The sequence below is a fragment of the Podarcis liolepis genome, assembly GCF_965112155.1.
Source record: "Podarcis liolepis genome assembly, chromosome: 15".
In the NCBI taxonomy this organism is placed as follows: Eukaryota; Metazoa; Chordata; class Lepidosauria; order Squamata; family Lacertidae; genus Podarcis; species Podarcis liolepis.
In genome coordinates, this window is record NC_139566.1 from 19,687,232 (window position 1) to 19,703,556 (window position 16,325).

Here is a 16,325-nt window from a genome sequence, read left to right on the forward strand (position 1 = left end):
GAAACATACAGACAACCAGTTAGTCATTTCTCAGTATGGCCGTGTCCTTTCAACTTCAAACTCAGGGAAGTAAGCAGAATAGCAAATGGCCAGGAACTTGTAGGAAATAAACAATAATACAAAGGAATGAAGGTGTTATGACATTCACTCATCCAGAAAGACCCTTCCCTTCTCCATAAAGTAGCACTGCCTCAAAATAATACTTAAGCCACCGGTTTTTAATATTGGGTGGCTCACAAGCTCCAACGGGACCCCCTTTTCACTCTACGCTCTCAAGGATCAACCCCATACTTTACTGGACACAGACCAAAGGCTGAGAGATTTCTGATGGTTTAGAGTCTTAAAAGAAGAGGAGGCACAGATTTCTGATGCCTGGCTTTGGTTCCATTAGCCTTCAAGATCACCCCTTTCTTTGCTTTATTTTAGTGTGGATCTGTGGCACATCGCTGCACTCACTCTCTAGGCTTTGGGGATAGTTATGGATCCTTTTTACTCTCAAGATCATTGTTTATTGTTGTAAACAATAAAAATATGCCCTTTTTCCCTTATGGGGTATCCAAGAGCCCATATAGAGTCCTTACTTGGGTTCCCTATTGGTAGGAGAAAATAACAGAGGCCAACCGGAGCATATTGAGAAGCAAATTGATCTGTTGCAACAGGGTGCTCCCCTCACACGCAGGAAAGGAAGAGGACCTCAAACAATGGAGTGCAAGGCCTTATATAGACATTTTAAATTCCCTGCCCTGAGGCTCAAGACCACTCCTCCATACTTCATACATACATCACAGAAAAGGTGTTGTTGTTTTTCCTGTCTGCCAGGTTATCTGATAATGCCTTATCTGATTGCCTTTCCTGGTAGTCTGTCACCCTTTGAGATGGTGAGTTCCCAATTCCTGAGACAATGGGAAGGTTCCCTGACCGCCTCCCTCCTTGCAGAGAAAACATTTGGTCAGTTTGGGAGTCAAAATGGTTTCAGGTTGGTCTTCCTGTGCTGATCTATGTATGTGTTTGGTTGGTACATTTATGAACATTTATTATATATAAAGACCTTAAATTTTATTATTACAGTATGCTGTGTGATTTTCTGCCTGCTGATGTTGCAACTGTGCTGTCTGGAAGCAGCATCGCTATACTCTTGTCCCTTTCATTTCAAGTAATAAATCAGCCTTTCTTTATTCCTCTGGTGTGTGGACTTCTTGGGGCATAAGGTTACGGCTAAACAGGTGTTCATAATGGACACATGGAGGGACTTCAGCAAAAGATTCTAGTCCTCTTGGAGTTATGCATCAAATACATTTGAGTGCTGAACACGCATGTGGGTTTAGACACACACTTTGTAACAGCAGGTGCTCTCCCGCCAAGCTTCAACCCTTCCTCATCTATGGCAGATATCACAGAACCCTCAGGTGCAGTTTCCCATTTCTGCTTTCTTCCCTAACGTTGCTCAGGGTGCACAGCCTCCAACATGGAAACAGGGGCATGCTTTTAAGGCTTGTGACACCCACCCACACCCATTTCCACCCTGTGGGTCACTGATGAATAAACTTGCTCGCCACATGCTAAATTTCTTTCGCCAGTTCCAAGTGGTCAGCAGTTGGCAGACGGGATTCATACCGTTAAAATGATTGTTTGCACAACGAACGCAGTTTCCTCCCCCCCTCCAAAACAACAACAACCTCAGCCTTCTTGCATTGTGGAAATGGAAGCAGGCTTTCTTGTTGATTTTACAACAGCTAGAACTCCACCTGGACTTCTGCAGCAGAGGGCGCCCATGGGATATATTCTAGGCTCTTGCTAAAGATCTCATTGCCCTTATGAAATAAGATGCAGTTTAAACTCCATTTACCGATTCCTCCATAATACGGGCTGTTAAGTTGTGGGTGAACATATCAGACGACACAGCAATTCTTCAAACAGCTCTTGTTTATTCACAGACTCAGAACAGAACTGAACTGAAGGGTTCAGCCAGCCTGCTTATATAGTGCTCCATTACGAGGCAACAGATGGGACGCGGGTGGCGCTGTGGGTTAAACCACAGAGCCTAGGACTTGCAGTGGTTTGAATCCCCGCGACGGAGTGAGCTCCCGTTGCTCGGTCCCTGCTCCTGCCAACCTAGCAGTTCAAAAGCACATCAAAGTGCATGTAGATAAATAGGTACTGCTCCGGCGGGAAGGTAAACCGTGTTTCCGTGCGCTGCTCTGGTTTGCCAGAAGTGGCTTAGTCATGCTGGCCACATGACCCGGAAGCTGTACGCCGGCTCCCTCGGCCAATAAAACGAGATGAGCAACGCAACCCCAGAGTCGGTCACGACTGGACCTAATGGTCAGGGGTCCCTTTACCTTTTTACAAGGCAACAGTAACAATCTTTCTGTAACTATCCAATCACCGAACGTCACTTTCAATTCCTTATTTGCATGAGTGAAAACCATCTACAGTATCCCCCTGCTGGCCCAGGGTGAGAACTTCAGTACATAACACAGGGAATGAGAGGGCAGCAGAGCCCTTGGTACCCTTCTGCCTCCATTACATGTAGAGACACTGGGTCCAATGATTGAAATTTTCAGCAGAATTCTCCGGGCTTTAAGGACCCAAAATTTGTGCAATTGGGGGGGGGAGTGAGTGTGTGATGTTCCTATGCATATGTATATGTTACCGTGTAAATATTAGAATAATTGCAGTCAACTAGTATGGGATTGTGTTAAATGTGGTAGGTAAGCACATTAGGTGAATCTGGGTGAAAGTTAGGTTGGGAGGGGGAGGGAGTGTAGGAAGCGAGTGGTGATTGGGTAGGAGTTTTGAAAGGGAGTTTGAATATTGGTGAGTGATATACAATGAGTTGAAAAAAAATGTTTAAAATAACTTTTTCTTAAAAAAACCCCGAAGCCTTTCTTTTAGGAATTCTAGGTGCTGAAATTCCAAAGGGAGCAGAAAATACTGTTTATATACAGCTGCATGGATGTTATTGGCCCAGAGATGGAAAGAAAATAAAGTCCCTACCAGAGAAGAATGGCAGATTAAGTTGATGGATTATGCTTAAATGGCTAAAATAACTGGAAGAATTAGAAATCAGTAAGAACAAAATTTTAATAAGGAACGAGGGAAAATTATAATTTATCTTAAAAACAATTAATTTATCTTAAAAACCTCAGCCACGCCTACTTCCTCATGTAGGAACGAAGTTGCTGCAGCCGAAAACCAGAACGAGAGCTAACGGTGAAATGATGATAAGCAAGATGTTTTTGCATCTGTGGTTCCTTTCCGTATTCGTGGGTAAGTCCTGTATTTTTCTTTTTTTACCGTACAGATTCAAAAGAAGACCATGCTTGATGGATGGGGCTTGGGTGTGTAAATGTCAGGGCTAGGCACAACAGCTCTTTCATACAAAGGCGTATAAGACAATTCACAACAGCATAGCTTCCTAGCTATGCTACGATCATTCAACAGTTATCATGTGTGCCAGCCTTCCAATCTTGCTTGCTGCAGAGGGACCAGAAGTGAAATTTAAGGCACATTCTCTCTTCATGGCTTTGTTATGGGCTTAGCAGCCCTCCTACCACATGCCCCAAATTCGCCAGTTGTTAGCACTGCAGTAGAAGGCAGCAGAAGACCAAGCCAGAACTAACAACGTGAATTTCAATAGGGACAAATGTGAGGTTCTTCACTTAGGCAGGAAGAACCAGATGCACAAATATAAGGTGGGGAACACCTAGCTTAACAGCAGTACATGTGCAAAGGATTTGGGGGTCTTAAGAGACCACAAGCTGAACATGAGTCAACAGTGCGCTGCAGCAGCAAAATAAGCTAATACAATTTTAGGCTGCATCAACAGATGTCTAATGTCTAGGTCAAGGGAACGTGTCTGGAAACCCAGCCTTATGAGGAATGGTTGAGGGAGCTGGGTATATTTTGTCTGGAGAAGAGACGACTGAGGGGCAATATGATAGGAATCTTCAAACATCTGAAGGGCTGTCGCATGGAATAGGCTTGTGAGACAGGACTTGCCTTGCAGAAGCCAAGTGCTTGGTTCTTGTTATGTACTAAGCTCAGAGTATATTTCAGTTCTTTTGTCTTTAACAATACTTTCCACCAGTCACACAATCCAGCATTTCATTGCCTGGTAACAGATATCAAGTGTGTTGAAGAGACACAGACATTTCCCCCCATGATGTAGAAGTCAAGTGTCTAGGCTTGGTCTTAGAGGGGGGTGAGCTTGGTGGTTGCCCAGGGTTTTGAGCTACAGCTTGTCCTTCAATTAGGTTTAAATGTTTCTGTTTCAAGGTCCACTTTGTTGTCTCTTACACTAGGTAAAAATCAGTGGAACTCAGCATTTCTTAGGGCCAACAGATACTATAAGCAATATATAAATAATAATACAATGGCTTTAAAAAGTTCACTGGATACCTTTTTTAAAATTTATAATTCTCCTGTATTATTTTTAAGGATTACCAAAAAAGGATATCCTGTCATAAAGAATGATTACCAAAATATAGGAACTGCTGCAAAAAACCACACATTAAAAGTAAAACCAAATTGCTAGGCTTAGTCACATGGTTGCTACAGTTCTATATGTTGGGGGCAATGGTAATTTCCAAAGCTAAAAAAAGGAAGACATTTGAAGAAGATACAGCTTGAGAAACTGCAGTATATGGTGATACTCTGTCCCTTAAAGACTACCGTAGCTCCCCCCACTCCATAAAATTTATATGCAGTGGCGTAGCGTGGGTTGTCAGCACCCGGGGCAAGGCAAGTAATTTGCACCCCCTAACCCGTGGATTTGCGCCCCCTAACCCTAACCCCCAGATGTTGCGCCCGGTGCGGCCGGCCCCCCCTGCACCCCCCACGCTACGCCACTGTTTATATGCTGCTTAATTGTGAGGAGGAAACCCTCAAAGCGATTGCACTGCACCGACTGAGGGCCAACTTCTTGTAGCTGAACAACATTATCAATGGTAGAGTGCAAGCAAAGGCTCAAGGTCTCCAGCATCTCCAGGGAGGGTTGTGGAAGACTCTTTCCCGAAACCCTAGATAACTGCTTCTTTAAAAAACACCCACTGTGCAAAAATTCACTTATCCAAAAACAAGGAATTAGTGCCCACAGCTTCTGTGGTTGAGAACACATCAGAAATTTTTGTCAGTGGAAATTGTTGACTGGCTAGGCGGATGGAAGTCATTGACTCATTAGACACACGCTCAGCTAATGAGCAATTTCCAGGGAATGCATTGTGTTTGTAAAGTGGAACGTGTGTGTAGTACTTCGTTTTGCAATGACTAGCTCCCTCACTGGCCTTGCGTATGTCTTCAGAGGGTTAAAAGGTGGAGCACAGGGAGACGTGCAGAACAGCACAAGGGATTTTGACAGATGGACGCCCCACCCACCTGCCACTCATGTGGTGTCATAATTGCAAAATGTGATTGGCAGCTGAGCAGCCCTGCCCACCTGTCAAACTTGGTCCATGAGAATGATCCTGACCTGACCCTTGGGGCCACAAAGATTCCCACCCCTATCTTAGGCTGGGTTTGGTTTTTTACCGATGCATGCTTTTGTAACTGTTTTTTTCTGTTACGATATTCTGGAAACTGCCCTGGGGCTGCTATAATTGGTGCAGGGGAGTCTAAATAACTAGATTGTTTATGCACCATCCCTTTCGTAATGCAGGAATGCTGCTTCCTCTTGTCACAGGGCAAGGAGGAAGTGATCAGTTTCCAGTTGAGAAGCACTTTTGTGTAATCACATACTCATTTAGCAACAGTTCTCTTTAACTTGCAAAAGATGAGATTTTAGAACTCTCTCTCTCTCTCTTTCACACACACACACACACACACACACACACACCCTTCCCCCTGCCTGCTTCTTTTGTTGCCTGCCTGGGATATTCATTATGGAATTGTTGGCAGTTCGAATCCCCGTGACGGGGTGAGCTCCCGTTGCTCGGTCCCAGCTCCTGCCAACCTAGCAGTTCGAAAGCACGAAGTGCAAGTAGATAAATAGGTACTGCTCCGGCAGGAAGATAAACGGTGTTTCCGTGCGCTGCTGTGGTTCGCCAGAAGCGGCTTATTCATGCTGGCCATATGACGCGGAAGCTGTACGCCGGCTCCCTCGGACAATAAAGCGAGATGAGCGCCGCAACCCCAGAGTCTTCCACGACTGGACCTAATGGTCAGGGGTCTCTTTACCTTTACCTAATTTATTTATCACATGACCAGAAGGGCAACCCAAGAGTGGTCCCAAACATCCCCCAGCTTTGCAACTGAAGTGCCAAAAAGCAGTCCATGGGATGGAGAGGGAGCACAAATTCATTCTTCCCCTCAGGGTCCAACTCAGAAAAACCAACATTACATCTGGTGGACTTTTAAGACTATGTGACATCTTCACTGTATGGTCCCTGGTTGAATGGGAAATAAAGCCCTAACCAAAAAAAAGAGAGGGAAGGTATGCAGGTTGGGTTACAAACTGGAGAAAAGAATATGAAAAGGTGGGGTGATTAGGGAACATCTTAACCTTCACAACAGCCAGTTTTTCACCCTGAAAATGTAGGCAAGCAAATATTAAAGTCCTCTCCATGTTTATTTCAAAGACAGGCGTGATCAATTTCAGCAGGAATGGATTGCAGCCTTAAAGGCAAAGGGGAGCCCAGAGGCTGCCAGTGCTGCCACAAAGCCTTTGGCAAACTCAGCCTCAGGGTGCTGTGGGGCTGCATTAATTTCAGTCTGTCCGTCTCCACCCCCCCTTGGGAGGGCATCACTGGGCGGCACAGAGCCTTTCAGGGTCTACAAGGACAGTCTGCCACACAGACAATGAACACACATCTTGGGACAGGGCTGGGGAATTGCTGGAGTTCAGTTCCATCATATGACCACAGGCTTGAGTGTGGAGGGCCAGACTGCCTACCCTGTCTCAGATTATCTGGGAGTGGGGAGCACTGTTCAGACATTGGGGTGGTGTGCAACAATATCATCCAAGCCAAGCTCCCAATCCTATAACAATAATTACATTGTTTGCAAAGGTCCTTTCTGCCAAATGTACATTAACCCTGCTGGGGAGAGCGGAATAAAAAATAAAAAAAGACCAGACAGATCAGTACCCAGCAGATTTTTCAGGGAATCTGCTTTCAGATACTGAAATGGGTCACTGGGATGGTGTGGTACAATTGGGGAAGGGCCGTGGCTCAGTGGTAAAGCATATGCTTTGCATGCAAAAGGTCCCAAATTCAATCCCTGGCAAGTTCCAGGAAGGCTGAGAAAGTCTAGCTGGAATCCTGCAGAGCTGCTGCCTGTCAGTGTGGACAATACCAGGCTAGATGGACCAATGGTCAGACTTGACATAAGGCAAATTCCTATGTTTCTTGACCATTTCTTCCTTCATTTTCTTGACCATGCAGCTTCCTCTGGTGAAAAAAATGCTGAGAAAATGAAAGGAATTCTTGGACAATCTGCAACTTTCCTGCTGAACACTTCAGAGCAATTCAAAAAGATTACCTGGCTTAGAACTAAAGGAAAGCAGGATCTTGAAAATTTTGTGGTAGCGATTCCACAAAAGGATCCAGAAGAGAGATGTGAACTCATTGACCAACTTTTAGCATATAGAGGGCGGCTGAGTGTCTCTGAGGACTGCAAGACGTTACAAATCAATAATCTAAGTCAAGAGGATTCTGGCCCATACACAGCACAGATCTGGATAGCTGATGACAAAGATCCAATAAGGGAAACCTTTACCCTGATGGTATATAGTAAGTATTCTAAACATTTCAGGCACCCAGGATGGGGCTCTGATCAAAGCATCTTATGCCTTGAACTGGCTTTCATGTAGAGTCACAAATGATAATAGAGCATCTCTCCTTCAGTCCCCGACCCTGTGAAAATAATTCTGGGCCTGCATCCACACCAGGGCCCTTCTGCACTGATGAGGCCTGAAAGGAGAATTTAAATGGAACTCTAATCCAGACCCCCCACAAAAAAACCCACCAGGGTCCTTCCCCATTACTAAGATCTCATATTAACTCAAAATTATGCCTCATTAGCTGTGGCTTAACAGGTTTTTGAGGTGATGGTGCACCGCACAAGAGCTAGAATGGCAGTTTCCTCCTCCCTTTCCATTTATTTGCAACTGCCTTATTTGCCATTTCTGCTAATTATTGCCCTTTTGTATGCCATGTCCCTCTCCCTTCCTGTTCAGAGCGTTTATTGGAGGCTGACCTGGAGATTGTCTGTGACCCAAAAGATTATCGAGGTGGGAATGGAACTCTGCAGCTGAACTGCTCTGCAGGCAGCTGGGAAGATGATGCCACGTTCAGCTGGGCCCCAGCCAGCATGAGTGAATCCACCGGGAGATCTCTTGTCACCTGGCACAATTTAGAAGGCAATGATTTGAACTTCACTTGCATAGTAGAGAACCCTGTTAGCAAAGCATCCAAGACAGTGTCTTTCCAGAAAATTTGCAGTGGTAAGATTTTCTCTCCATTTCTCTCTTGGCAGAATTATGCCTCTATCTAAGCTAGTCTTGCAATCCTATTTGTTGATGACATGCTGATCCAGACTCGTGCTTGTTCTTTGCCCAGAATGTAGGGATCAGAGCTGTTTTCCACTTCTCCCATACAGTCTAGGCACGGGTCCAGTTTTGCCCTTACCCAGCTGCTATCCCCTGGAAAACCTACTCTTTAGCAATAAATTGGAGCAAATGTTAATCTGGAGAAAATCTGATTGGTGGTTGCTATAATTCATCAATAAAGATCAAGTTTCCTCAGGAGAAAGCAGCAGGGCAAGGGCAAGTCTGATGGGGGCAAAGACTCAGAAAATGTAGCAAAGTTCCCAACTGGTTTTGCGGAATTAGAAATGTTGAGATGTACCAACAAGAAATTTGCAGTGGTAAACTTTTTATCTATTTAAAAGAGGCCTAGAAATACAGCTCTCCATTTTTTTTCTATGTAGAGTTATGCCTAGTTTTACAAACCTGTTTGAAGGTGACCCAGCTGGGAGGACTGAGGACACAGGGAAGGTAGCAAAACCTCCATTGTGAAACATTTCAACCTCGAAGGGATTTGGCTGCTTTAGCTTATAAACAGAAACCCCACAGCAACAATAATTCTGCAACTGGTATGCAACATGACAATGACAAAAATATTGTATTGCAGTACTAGCATTTGCATAATTCATTTAGCTTTTTCTAATCATGGATGGGGCAATGGTTCCCACACTGATCACAATAAATCTTAACTAGTCTCCTTAGATTTCGCCAGGCCTTTGCCCACACATATAACATTAAGGACTAGAAACTTGCTTCAAAAAAATATGAAAGGAATAAATGGTCAGAATCTCCATATGGGGAATCATTTGGAGTTATTTCATTTGTAGAATCACAGAATACAGTACCATTTGGTTCAATTCCTGTTGATGCAGGACACTGGTGCACTGTGACAGAGCTGTAATAGGTACTGATCCAGCCACTGTTTCAAAGCCTCTAACAAATGGGAGTCCACTGCTCATGGGGGATACCAAATTTCCCACAAAGCTTCCCTCCCCCTGCCAAAGGTAAATATGGAGGATAAAGCCTCTCTCACTAAACACGGATTAGGGAGTAATGTGTCCTCACTACAAGAAAACCTAGCAAATTGACAGCCAAATAGTTAGAGAAACCACCTCACACCCACCCATGAAATGTCTGTAAAATACCAGAATATAGAGAACGGAACACTCAAGAGCACTACAGGAAAATAAGTGTTCGGTGTAGCTTGCGAGTGAGTGAGATTCAGCTGCATCAGGGCAAAAAGGGGGCAGATCAGCGCCCCCATGACTTCCACCTGTTGGGTTGCCTTGGGGCCTAGCCAGGGTTCGATAAAGCAGAAACAGGCTCATCTAAGACTCAAGTAGCTCAGCTAAACCAAGCAAGGAGATTACGCTGAAAACGGAAGGAAGTGTGGGTGTTTTACAGTCACGCTCACACAAATTTGTGTGTGCATGTGTCATGCATGCAAGAGCGAGCGAGTGAGCGAGTGAGGAACTCACTAGCTGTCTACTCCCTGTGAGCGGATATTATATCTGTGCTACCTGCAATGGAGGGTGGGGGGTTTAAACATGATTCTTGCATACACCTTTAAAAAGGCCCCTTCCCACAAACAGAAGCTTGGCTGTGACTGCTCTACTTGACAGGCTAGTGAATACGATTAGGGGGCTTATTTTCTTAAGTAACAGAAGAGCTGCGAACGCTGCGACCCTCCACCTGCAGATGGAAATAATGCTGCCAATACGACACAGGATGTTCACCTAAAATGGGTCCTTTCAGGCCTGGGGGCTAAGTGCAGACACAAGCCTCTCTACCAAGCCCTTAGGAACCTCCCCACACAAAACCAGCCACACACCCCTTCTTCCTCAGGCCACATCCTTCGCTAGCCCTGCTTTGCATCATCCTCGAGGGACTGAAACATGCCCTTCAATGGTGCTTCTTGGGCCACATTCACACCATGCCACCTTAAACAGTCATGGCTTCCTGCCTCCCCTCCCCCCCAAGCATTCAGGGAGCTGTTGTTTGTAAAGGGAGCTGAGGGTTGTTAGGAGGCCCCAATTCCTCTCCCAGAGCTACAATTCCCACAGTTCCCCGTGAAGAGGGATTGGCACTTAAACTACCACACAAAAGTGTAGCTCTGTGAGAGGAATAAGGGCCTTCCCCACAGCTCTCCGTGCCCTCAACGAAATGCAGCTCCCAGAATGCTTCAGGGGAAGCCATGGCTATTGCATGCTTTATATGTATGATGTGAATGTGGCCTTGCTTGCCTAGATGAAGGACAAGGAAGGAGTGTGTGAATCTGTGTAGAGGCTTACTCATGTGTAGACCCCATATTTGCAAGTCGACGCTCTTAAGACTGCATTTTTTTGGCACCAATGTTTTCAAGGCCTGAGGGCTGCCTCTACAGTTTGACAACTCCCTGCTGTTCACACTGATTCCAGGAGGTCCTGCCTGGTTCATCCTCTGAGGACCCTGAGACCTGGTTAAGTCTAGGCCTTAGGCTGACTAGTAGTCAGAAACAAAAAAAACACCCAACATTTTATCGCTTTTATTGCAGTGGGGGAGGTCAGGCATTCTCTAAGGCCCTAGCAGAAATCCCAAGAGCTCAAATTTGCTGATCAGCATATCCTAATTAAGCAACACAGACACTTCAATGGAACAGTAACGTTCTTTCCAAAGGCAGTTTTCCGGTGCAAGGTGCACAGAACTCTTTTTCCAAATCTTTGCCAATTTGCCTGATCTCTCTTTCCAATCTGCTCTCTCGCACTCGCTCCCTGTCCCATCGGCTCGTGCAGAGCACCAAGAGACGACACCTGGGATGTTGCCCCCCCGGCAGACTGGTGAGCTCCACTCCCTGTTCTTTGTTGTTCGTGCCCCTTCACTTAAATCTTTGGAAAGTCTTGTGCTGCCCTCTGTCTCAAGGGGGTCAGTCCCCAGAGCAGGAAACAGGGTGCAAATATCTCCAAGTGAGTCAATCCAGCCACATGTTGTTAGATACAGGACAGGGGCCAGGAGTTAGAATCTCTTGCCAATGTAACTTGTGGTCATGGATAAATGCCTTCCTCAAGATGACATTTACATGGAATCTTTTATGTCATGCTAGGTGGCATACTGTAATTTGATGGGATAAACTGTAATGAACAATATAGTTAGCTTCGGTTTATTTTCTGTGCCTTTATGCATAGCCATTGTGTTGGAGTGCTTGTGTGTGCATGTCCGTTGTACTTTATTTGGGGGGGGGGATACAGTTAAATGCTTTACAAGAAACAGAAAACTGTATCCGAGAATAGTATCTTTCAAATGCAGCCAACTGGTCTGCGTTAATATGCTCAGGAAACAGCAGGCACAGGAGATGTGTGGACATCTCTGATAAAGCTTAGAGCTCAGGCCCTGCGCTATACCATGAAGCTAATTCTGGCATTGCCCAAACATAAATTTGCCCCATTATACAACAACCTGAGAGAGATTTTTGAAATGCTTGTTGAAAAATGGAAGCAGGGATGCCCCAGTAGAAATGGTTCGATTTCGTTTGAGTGAGACAACGGTTTTGTAGTAAAAGTGGAGCCAAACCAGATTAGAACAAGGATGTTAGATTTATAGCTGTGAATTGTTTTGGAGACTCTGGGTTTAATCTGAAGTTGTGTTAGCTGATCTCCTTTCTCTCATGACTGACTCTGGGGTTGCGGCGCTCATCTCGCTTTATTGGCCAAGGGAGCCAGCGTACAGCTTCTGGGTCATGTGGTCAGCATGACTAAGCTGCTTCTGGCAAACCAGAGCAGCACATGGAAACGCCGTTTACCTTCCCGCTGGAGCGGTACCTATTTATCTATTTGCACTTTGACGTGCTTCTGAACTGCTAGGTTGGCAGGAGCAGGGACTGATCAACGGAAGCTCACTCCGTCGCGGGGATTCGAACCGCCGACCTTCTGATCGGCAAGTCGTAGGCTCTGTGGTTTAACCCACAGCGCCACCCACATCCCTATACTACCATTATGTCTGTATAAATGTATTGACTGCATTATAGTAATCTCCCCGTTAGGTTAACAGTGAATGGGCTACTGTGACCAGCCTATCCCAGTCCAGTAACCTCTGTAGCTGGAAATAGGGACCCTGTGCCAATGAGGCTACTTATGACTTTACTGGCAAAGTGATATCTGGGAGCCCCCCCCCCAAAAAAAACCCTGAAATGCCTGGTCCTTCAGGGTGCGTGCAGTCCCATCCAAAACAGGTGTGGGGAATCACCCACATACCAGTGTAGCTCCATTTACAGAATGAAAGATTACACAGCAAGAGGCTAGGGTTTTTTTAATTATTTAATGCTAGTTGTTTAAAAGTCCCAAGGAGATTTAAAATATATTACGTGATATATTAAGGTTGTTGCAAACCTCTAACCCTCTCACCTGTACTGTTAAGTATGAACTACACTGCAGGGGTGCATAACAGATTCTAGGATTTCTCCATTTGTTTCTATGGGGAGTGCTCACTTCCATCCCTGGGGATGCAGTTAGAAATAACTTAGTAGCATGAACCAAGAAATAGCCTATCCAGACAATGAGATGATTCATTCTGTCCTTTCTAGTATCTGTGTGTCTCGTTCTTTCCCTTCCCTTTCCACATATTCTCCATTCCATTCCCCCTCCCACCCAGTTGCCATTTCCCCCCCTCAGTCCAATTAGTCAACATTCTTTGCCATTGACTTCTCATTGGTTCCACCTGTTGCTTGTTGCTCACTCTGAGCCCCTCTGATTCTCACTGTGAACCCAGCAAGATGGTGGCCTCCATGGAGATTGGTTAGCTCTGTGCCCACCCTCTGTCCCTTGTTGCATCCCCCCACCCTCCCAAATTGTAATTCTTCTTCATCTCTGTGACTTATACCACGTGGGTTCTCTATACCACCACTACTACCAGGAAGAGGGTGTCCATTGGCCGAGCAAGACAAGAGCCTTCTCCTAACCTAGTTAAAAAGGAGGGAGCATTAACTCTTACCTGCCACCACCAAATTGCCCCCCTTCAATCTCCAGTTTCCCCTGAGACTCTATTATGCTACATTAAATGCTGTTGCACACACCCCAGTCTTCAAGCAGGGGTTCCTGTGCTTACCCAGGCTTTGGTTTCCTTGGAATGAAGGTCAGTGGAAACCATGGTGTCTTTGGGATATATGATTTTATTTACACATATATGCAACTTCAGCATAGGATGTAAGGACTCACAGCATCAACACCCCCAAAAAATCTTGCTTTCCCATTAGGATTCCAGCAAAGCCTCAAGGCAGAACTTTGGGTCCCGCACAGAACAGACATGCCTGTGTCTCCAGCTTCCAGCATCAGCCAACCATTCTCTCTCACTCTTGCATACACAGCCTCCCTTGGCCTGCTGTTCTCCATCCTTAGGATGACACGGATTCTGACCCAATCATCTCTATGGCACCCTCTTTGAACATGTAAATGGCAGTACTTAATTCACCAGACAAAGCTATTCCATTAACAAAGGAAGTAGCCAGACCTGTTCACCGGTTTTGTCTTATAGATTTTAATCTGACAATCATGGGATCACAGGTTTGGAAGGGACTTGTGGATCTCGTTCAGACTGACTCTTTCCAACCTATAACAATAGGATAGCACATTTAACATCAGTGTTCCCCTAGCAGTGTTCCCCTAGCAGAATCTGTTGCATGCCCCCAAACCATTTGCAGTACAGTGGTACCTCGGGTTACATACGCTTCAGGTTACAGACTCCGCTAACCCAGAAATAGTGCTTCAGGTTAAGAACTTTGCTTCAGGATGAGAACAGAAATCGTGCTCCGGCGGCACAGTGGCAGCAGGAGGTCCTATTAGCTAAAGTGGTGCTTCAGGTTAAGAACAGTTTCAGGTTAAGTATGGACCTCTGGAACGAATTAAGTACTTAACCCGAGGTACCACTGTATGCTCTTTGTGCCTATTCCTTACCCTGCATGCCTAGAGAAAGATGATCCATGGACCATCTTCCTCTGTGTGCTTGCAAGGTTAGGAGGCAATGTCAGTGGGCATTCCATACCACCAGAAAGCCTGCTACAAATGTGAGAAGTGGTATCTTTAGGATACATATGGTTCTATTTACACATCTATACAACCTGAGCATAGGCAAGAGTGGCTTACAGCATTAACCCCACAACAGATCTTGCTTCCTCATTAGGGCATAGCTGTCAACTTTTCCCTTTTCTTGCGAGGAATCCTATTTGAAAAAAGGGAAATGTTGACAGCTATGCATTAGGGCTTCAGGGGACCCCCAAAGTCCAACACAGAGCAAAACATGTCTTTCGATACCATCATCAGCCAACTCACACACACAACTCTCCCAAACACAGCCCCCTTACCCTATCGTTCTCCATCATAGGATGATCTGGCATTCAGGTACAGTGGGGAAAAGCCCACCCATTTGTCTCTATGGCAACGGAGCTTACTTTTTAAAGATGCAAATGAACTGGCCTGACAGGTTTCAGCAAGGTTCCACCTATAGATTCTAGCCTCCCATACACATGATCACAGGTTTGTAAGGGACCCAGGGTATTATTCCATAACAAGACACAAATGTGTATACTGGGCCAAATTGTGTACAAAAATACATATAGTAGGACTGATGTGCCCTAAAATTTACACAAATGCTTATGCACTGCACTTTTAAAAATTATTGCTATGGGGCAAAACAAAAGATTGGAAAAAGAAGAAATTGAGAGAAACCATAATCAACAGATTCAACTGTACCTGGGCAGGTTCATCTGCCAAGCTTTTGTGTGTCATGAAGCATTTAAAAGCAAAGGCAATTTCTCCCTTCACAATGGATGTTATTTTCTTGTTCCACAGCTGTGTTATTTTATGTATTAAATGTCATTATGTGTACTCTACAGTACAAGAATACTTTAAAAAAAAAATTTTAAGACTTCCAATAAAAAAAATGTTGGCACCTTTGCAAAATGGCACCTTATGCCCAAGGGTGGGCCCTTTGTAGACTGGGGGTGTTGGTCTATAATCCAAAGGTGCTGTCAAAGGTTTGAGTTGTCACAGCAGATTTTTTAGAAGAAGTTTTCCTTCTTTGTATGGCAGTTATTTACTTTTATTCAGTGTTTTTTTCTGGGGGGATGCAGGGGTGCGCATACTCCTAAACATTTTGTGAATCTAAGTTTGGCCTCATTGAGGGGCAGTATTTCAGTATGAGTAGGAAAATGAGAGTACCCTAAACATTTTTTAAAGAAAAAAAAAGCACTGCTTGTCCTCCATCTAATTTCATCAGCCACGTTCCTTTGTCAGCCTAAATCAGAGGTGGTGGGGGTGTTATTTTATTTTATTTTTTTAAGCATACGCTAAAGATCAGATATTACAGTGAATGAGTTGCTGACATAAGAATAGGTTTATTCAGAAAAAAAGTTAAGCAATTTAAGTAGGCTTAGCAAAGCCCTTGTGAATTAGCTTCAGCAATGTTTTCGCAATTCTATCATTACTACTGGAATTACTAAATTATATTGTTGTTTGTTTGTTTGTTTGTTTGTTTGTTTGTTTGTTTGTTTGCTTAAGAAGACAAACCTATTGGCAACACCTCTATAGTCATACTGCCTATCCTTGCAGTGGTAGTTGTAATCACCATCACCTGCACTGGACTTTTTGTGTGTTGGAAGAAGAAAAGAGGTAAGGGGTTTCACACAACTATCTGAACCGCTTTAAAATTCCCTGATGAAAAAGTGAATGAACCTAAACTAAGAGAATCATAGAATTGTAGAGCTGGTCATCTAGCCCTCACAGAGATACAGTTCTCTGGGAAGAAGGATTGATTGTTAAACCACTCAGAGACGTAGCCC

At 44.7% G+C, this 16,325-nt stretch overlaps 1 protein-coding gene across 7 annotated transcripts in view; it reads left to right on the forward strand.

Moving 5' to 3' along the window:
- Positions 1-16,325, forward strand: part of LOC310694780 (SLAM family member 5-like) — a 49,449-nt gene that overhangs the window by 16,458 nt on the left and 16,666 nt on the right. Inside the window, exons 1-5 of one of the 7 annotated variants that reach the window (XM_083478333.1) lie at positions 3,177-3,270; positions 7,380-7,727; positions 8,174-8,440; positions 11,293-11,337; positions 16,045-16,155. In XM_083478333.1, the coding sequence (XP_083334459.1) occupies positions 3,219-3,270; positions 7,380-7,727; positions 8,174-8,440; positions 11,293-11,337; positions 16,045-16,155 (823 nt within the window). In that variant the 5' untranslated portion in view covers positions 3,177-3,218. Of the gene's footprint in view, positions 1-3,176; positions 3,271-7,379; positions 7,728-8,173; positions 8,441-11,292; positions 11,338-16,044; positions 16,156-16,325 lie in introns of those variants that run through there. The other 6 variants (XM_083478337.1, XM_083478334.1, XM_083478335.1 and 3 more) reach the window with 6 other exon arrangements.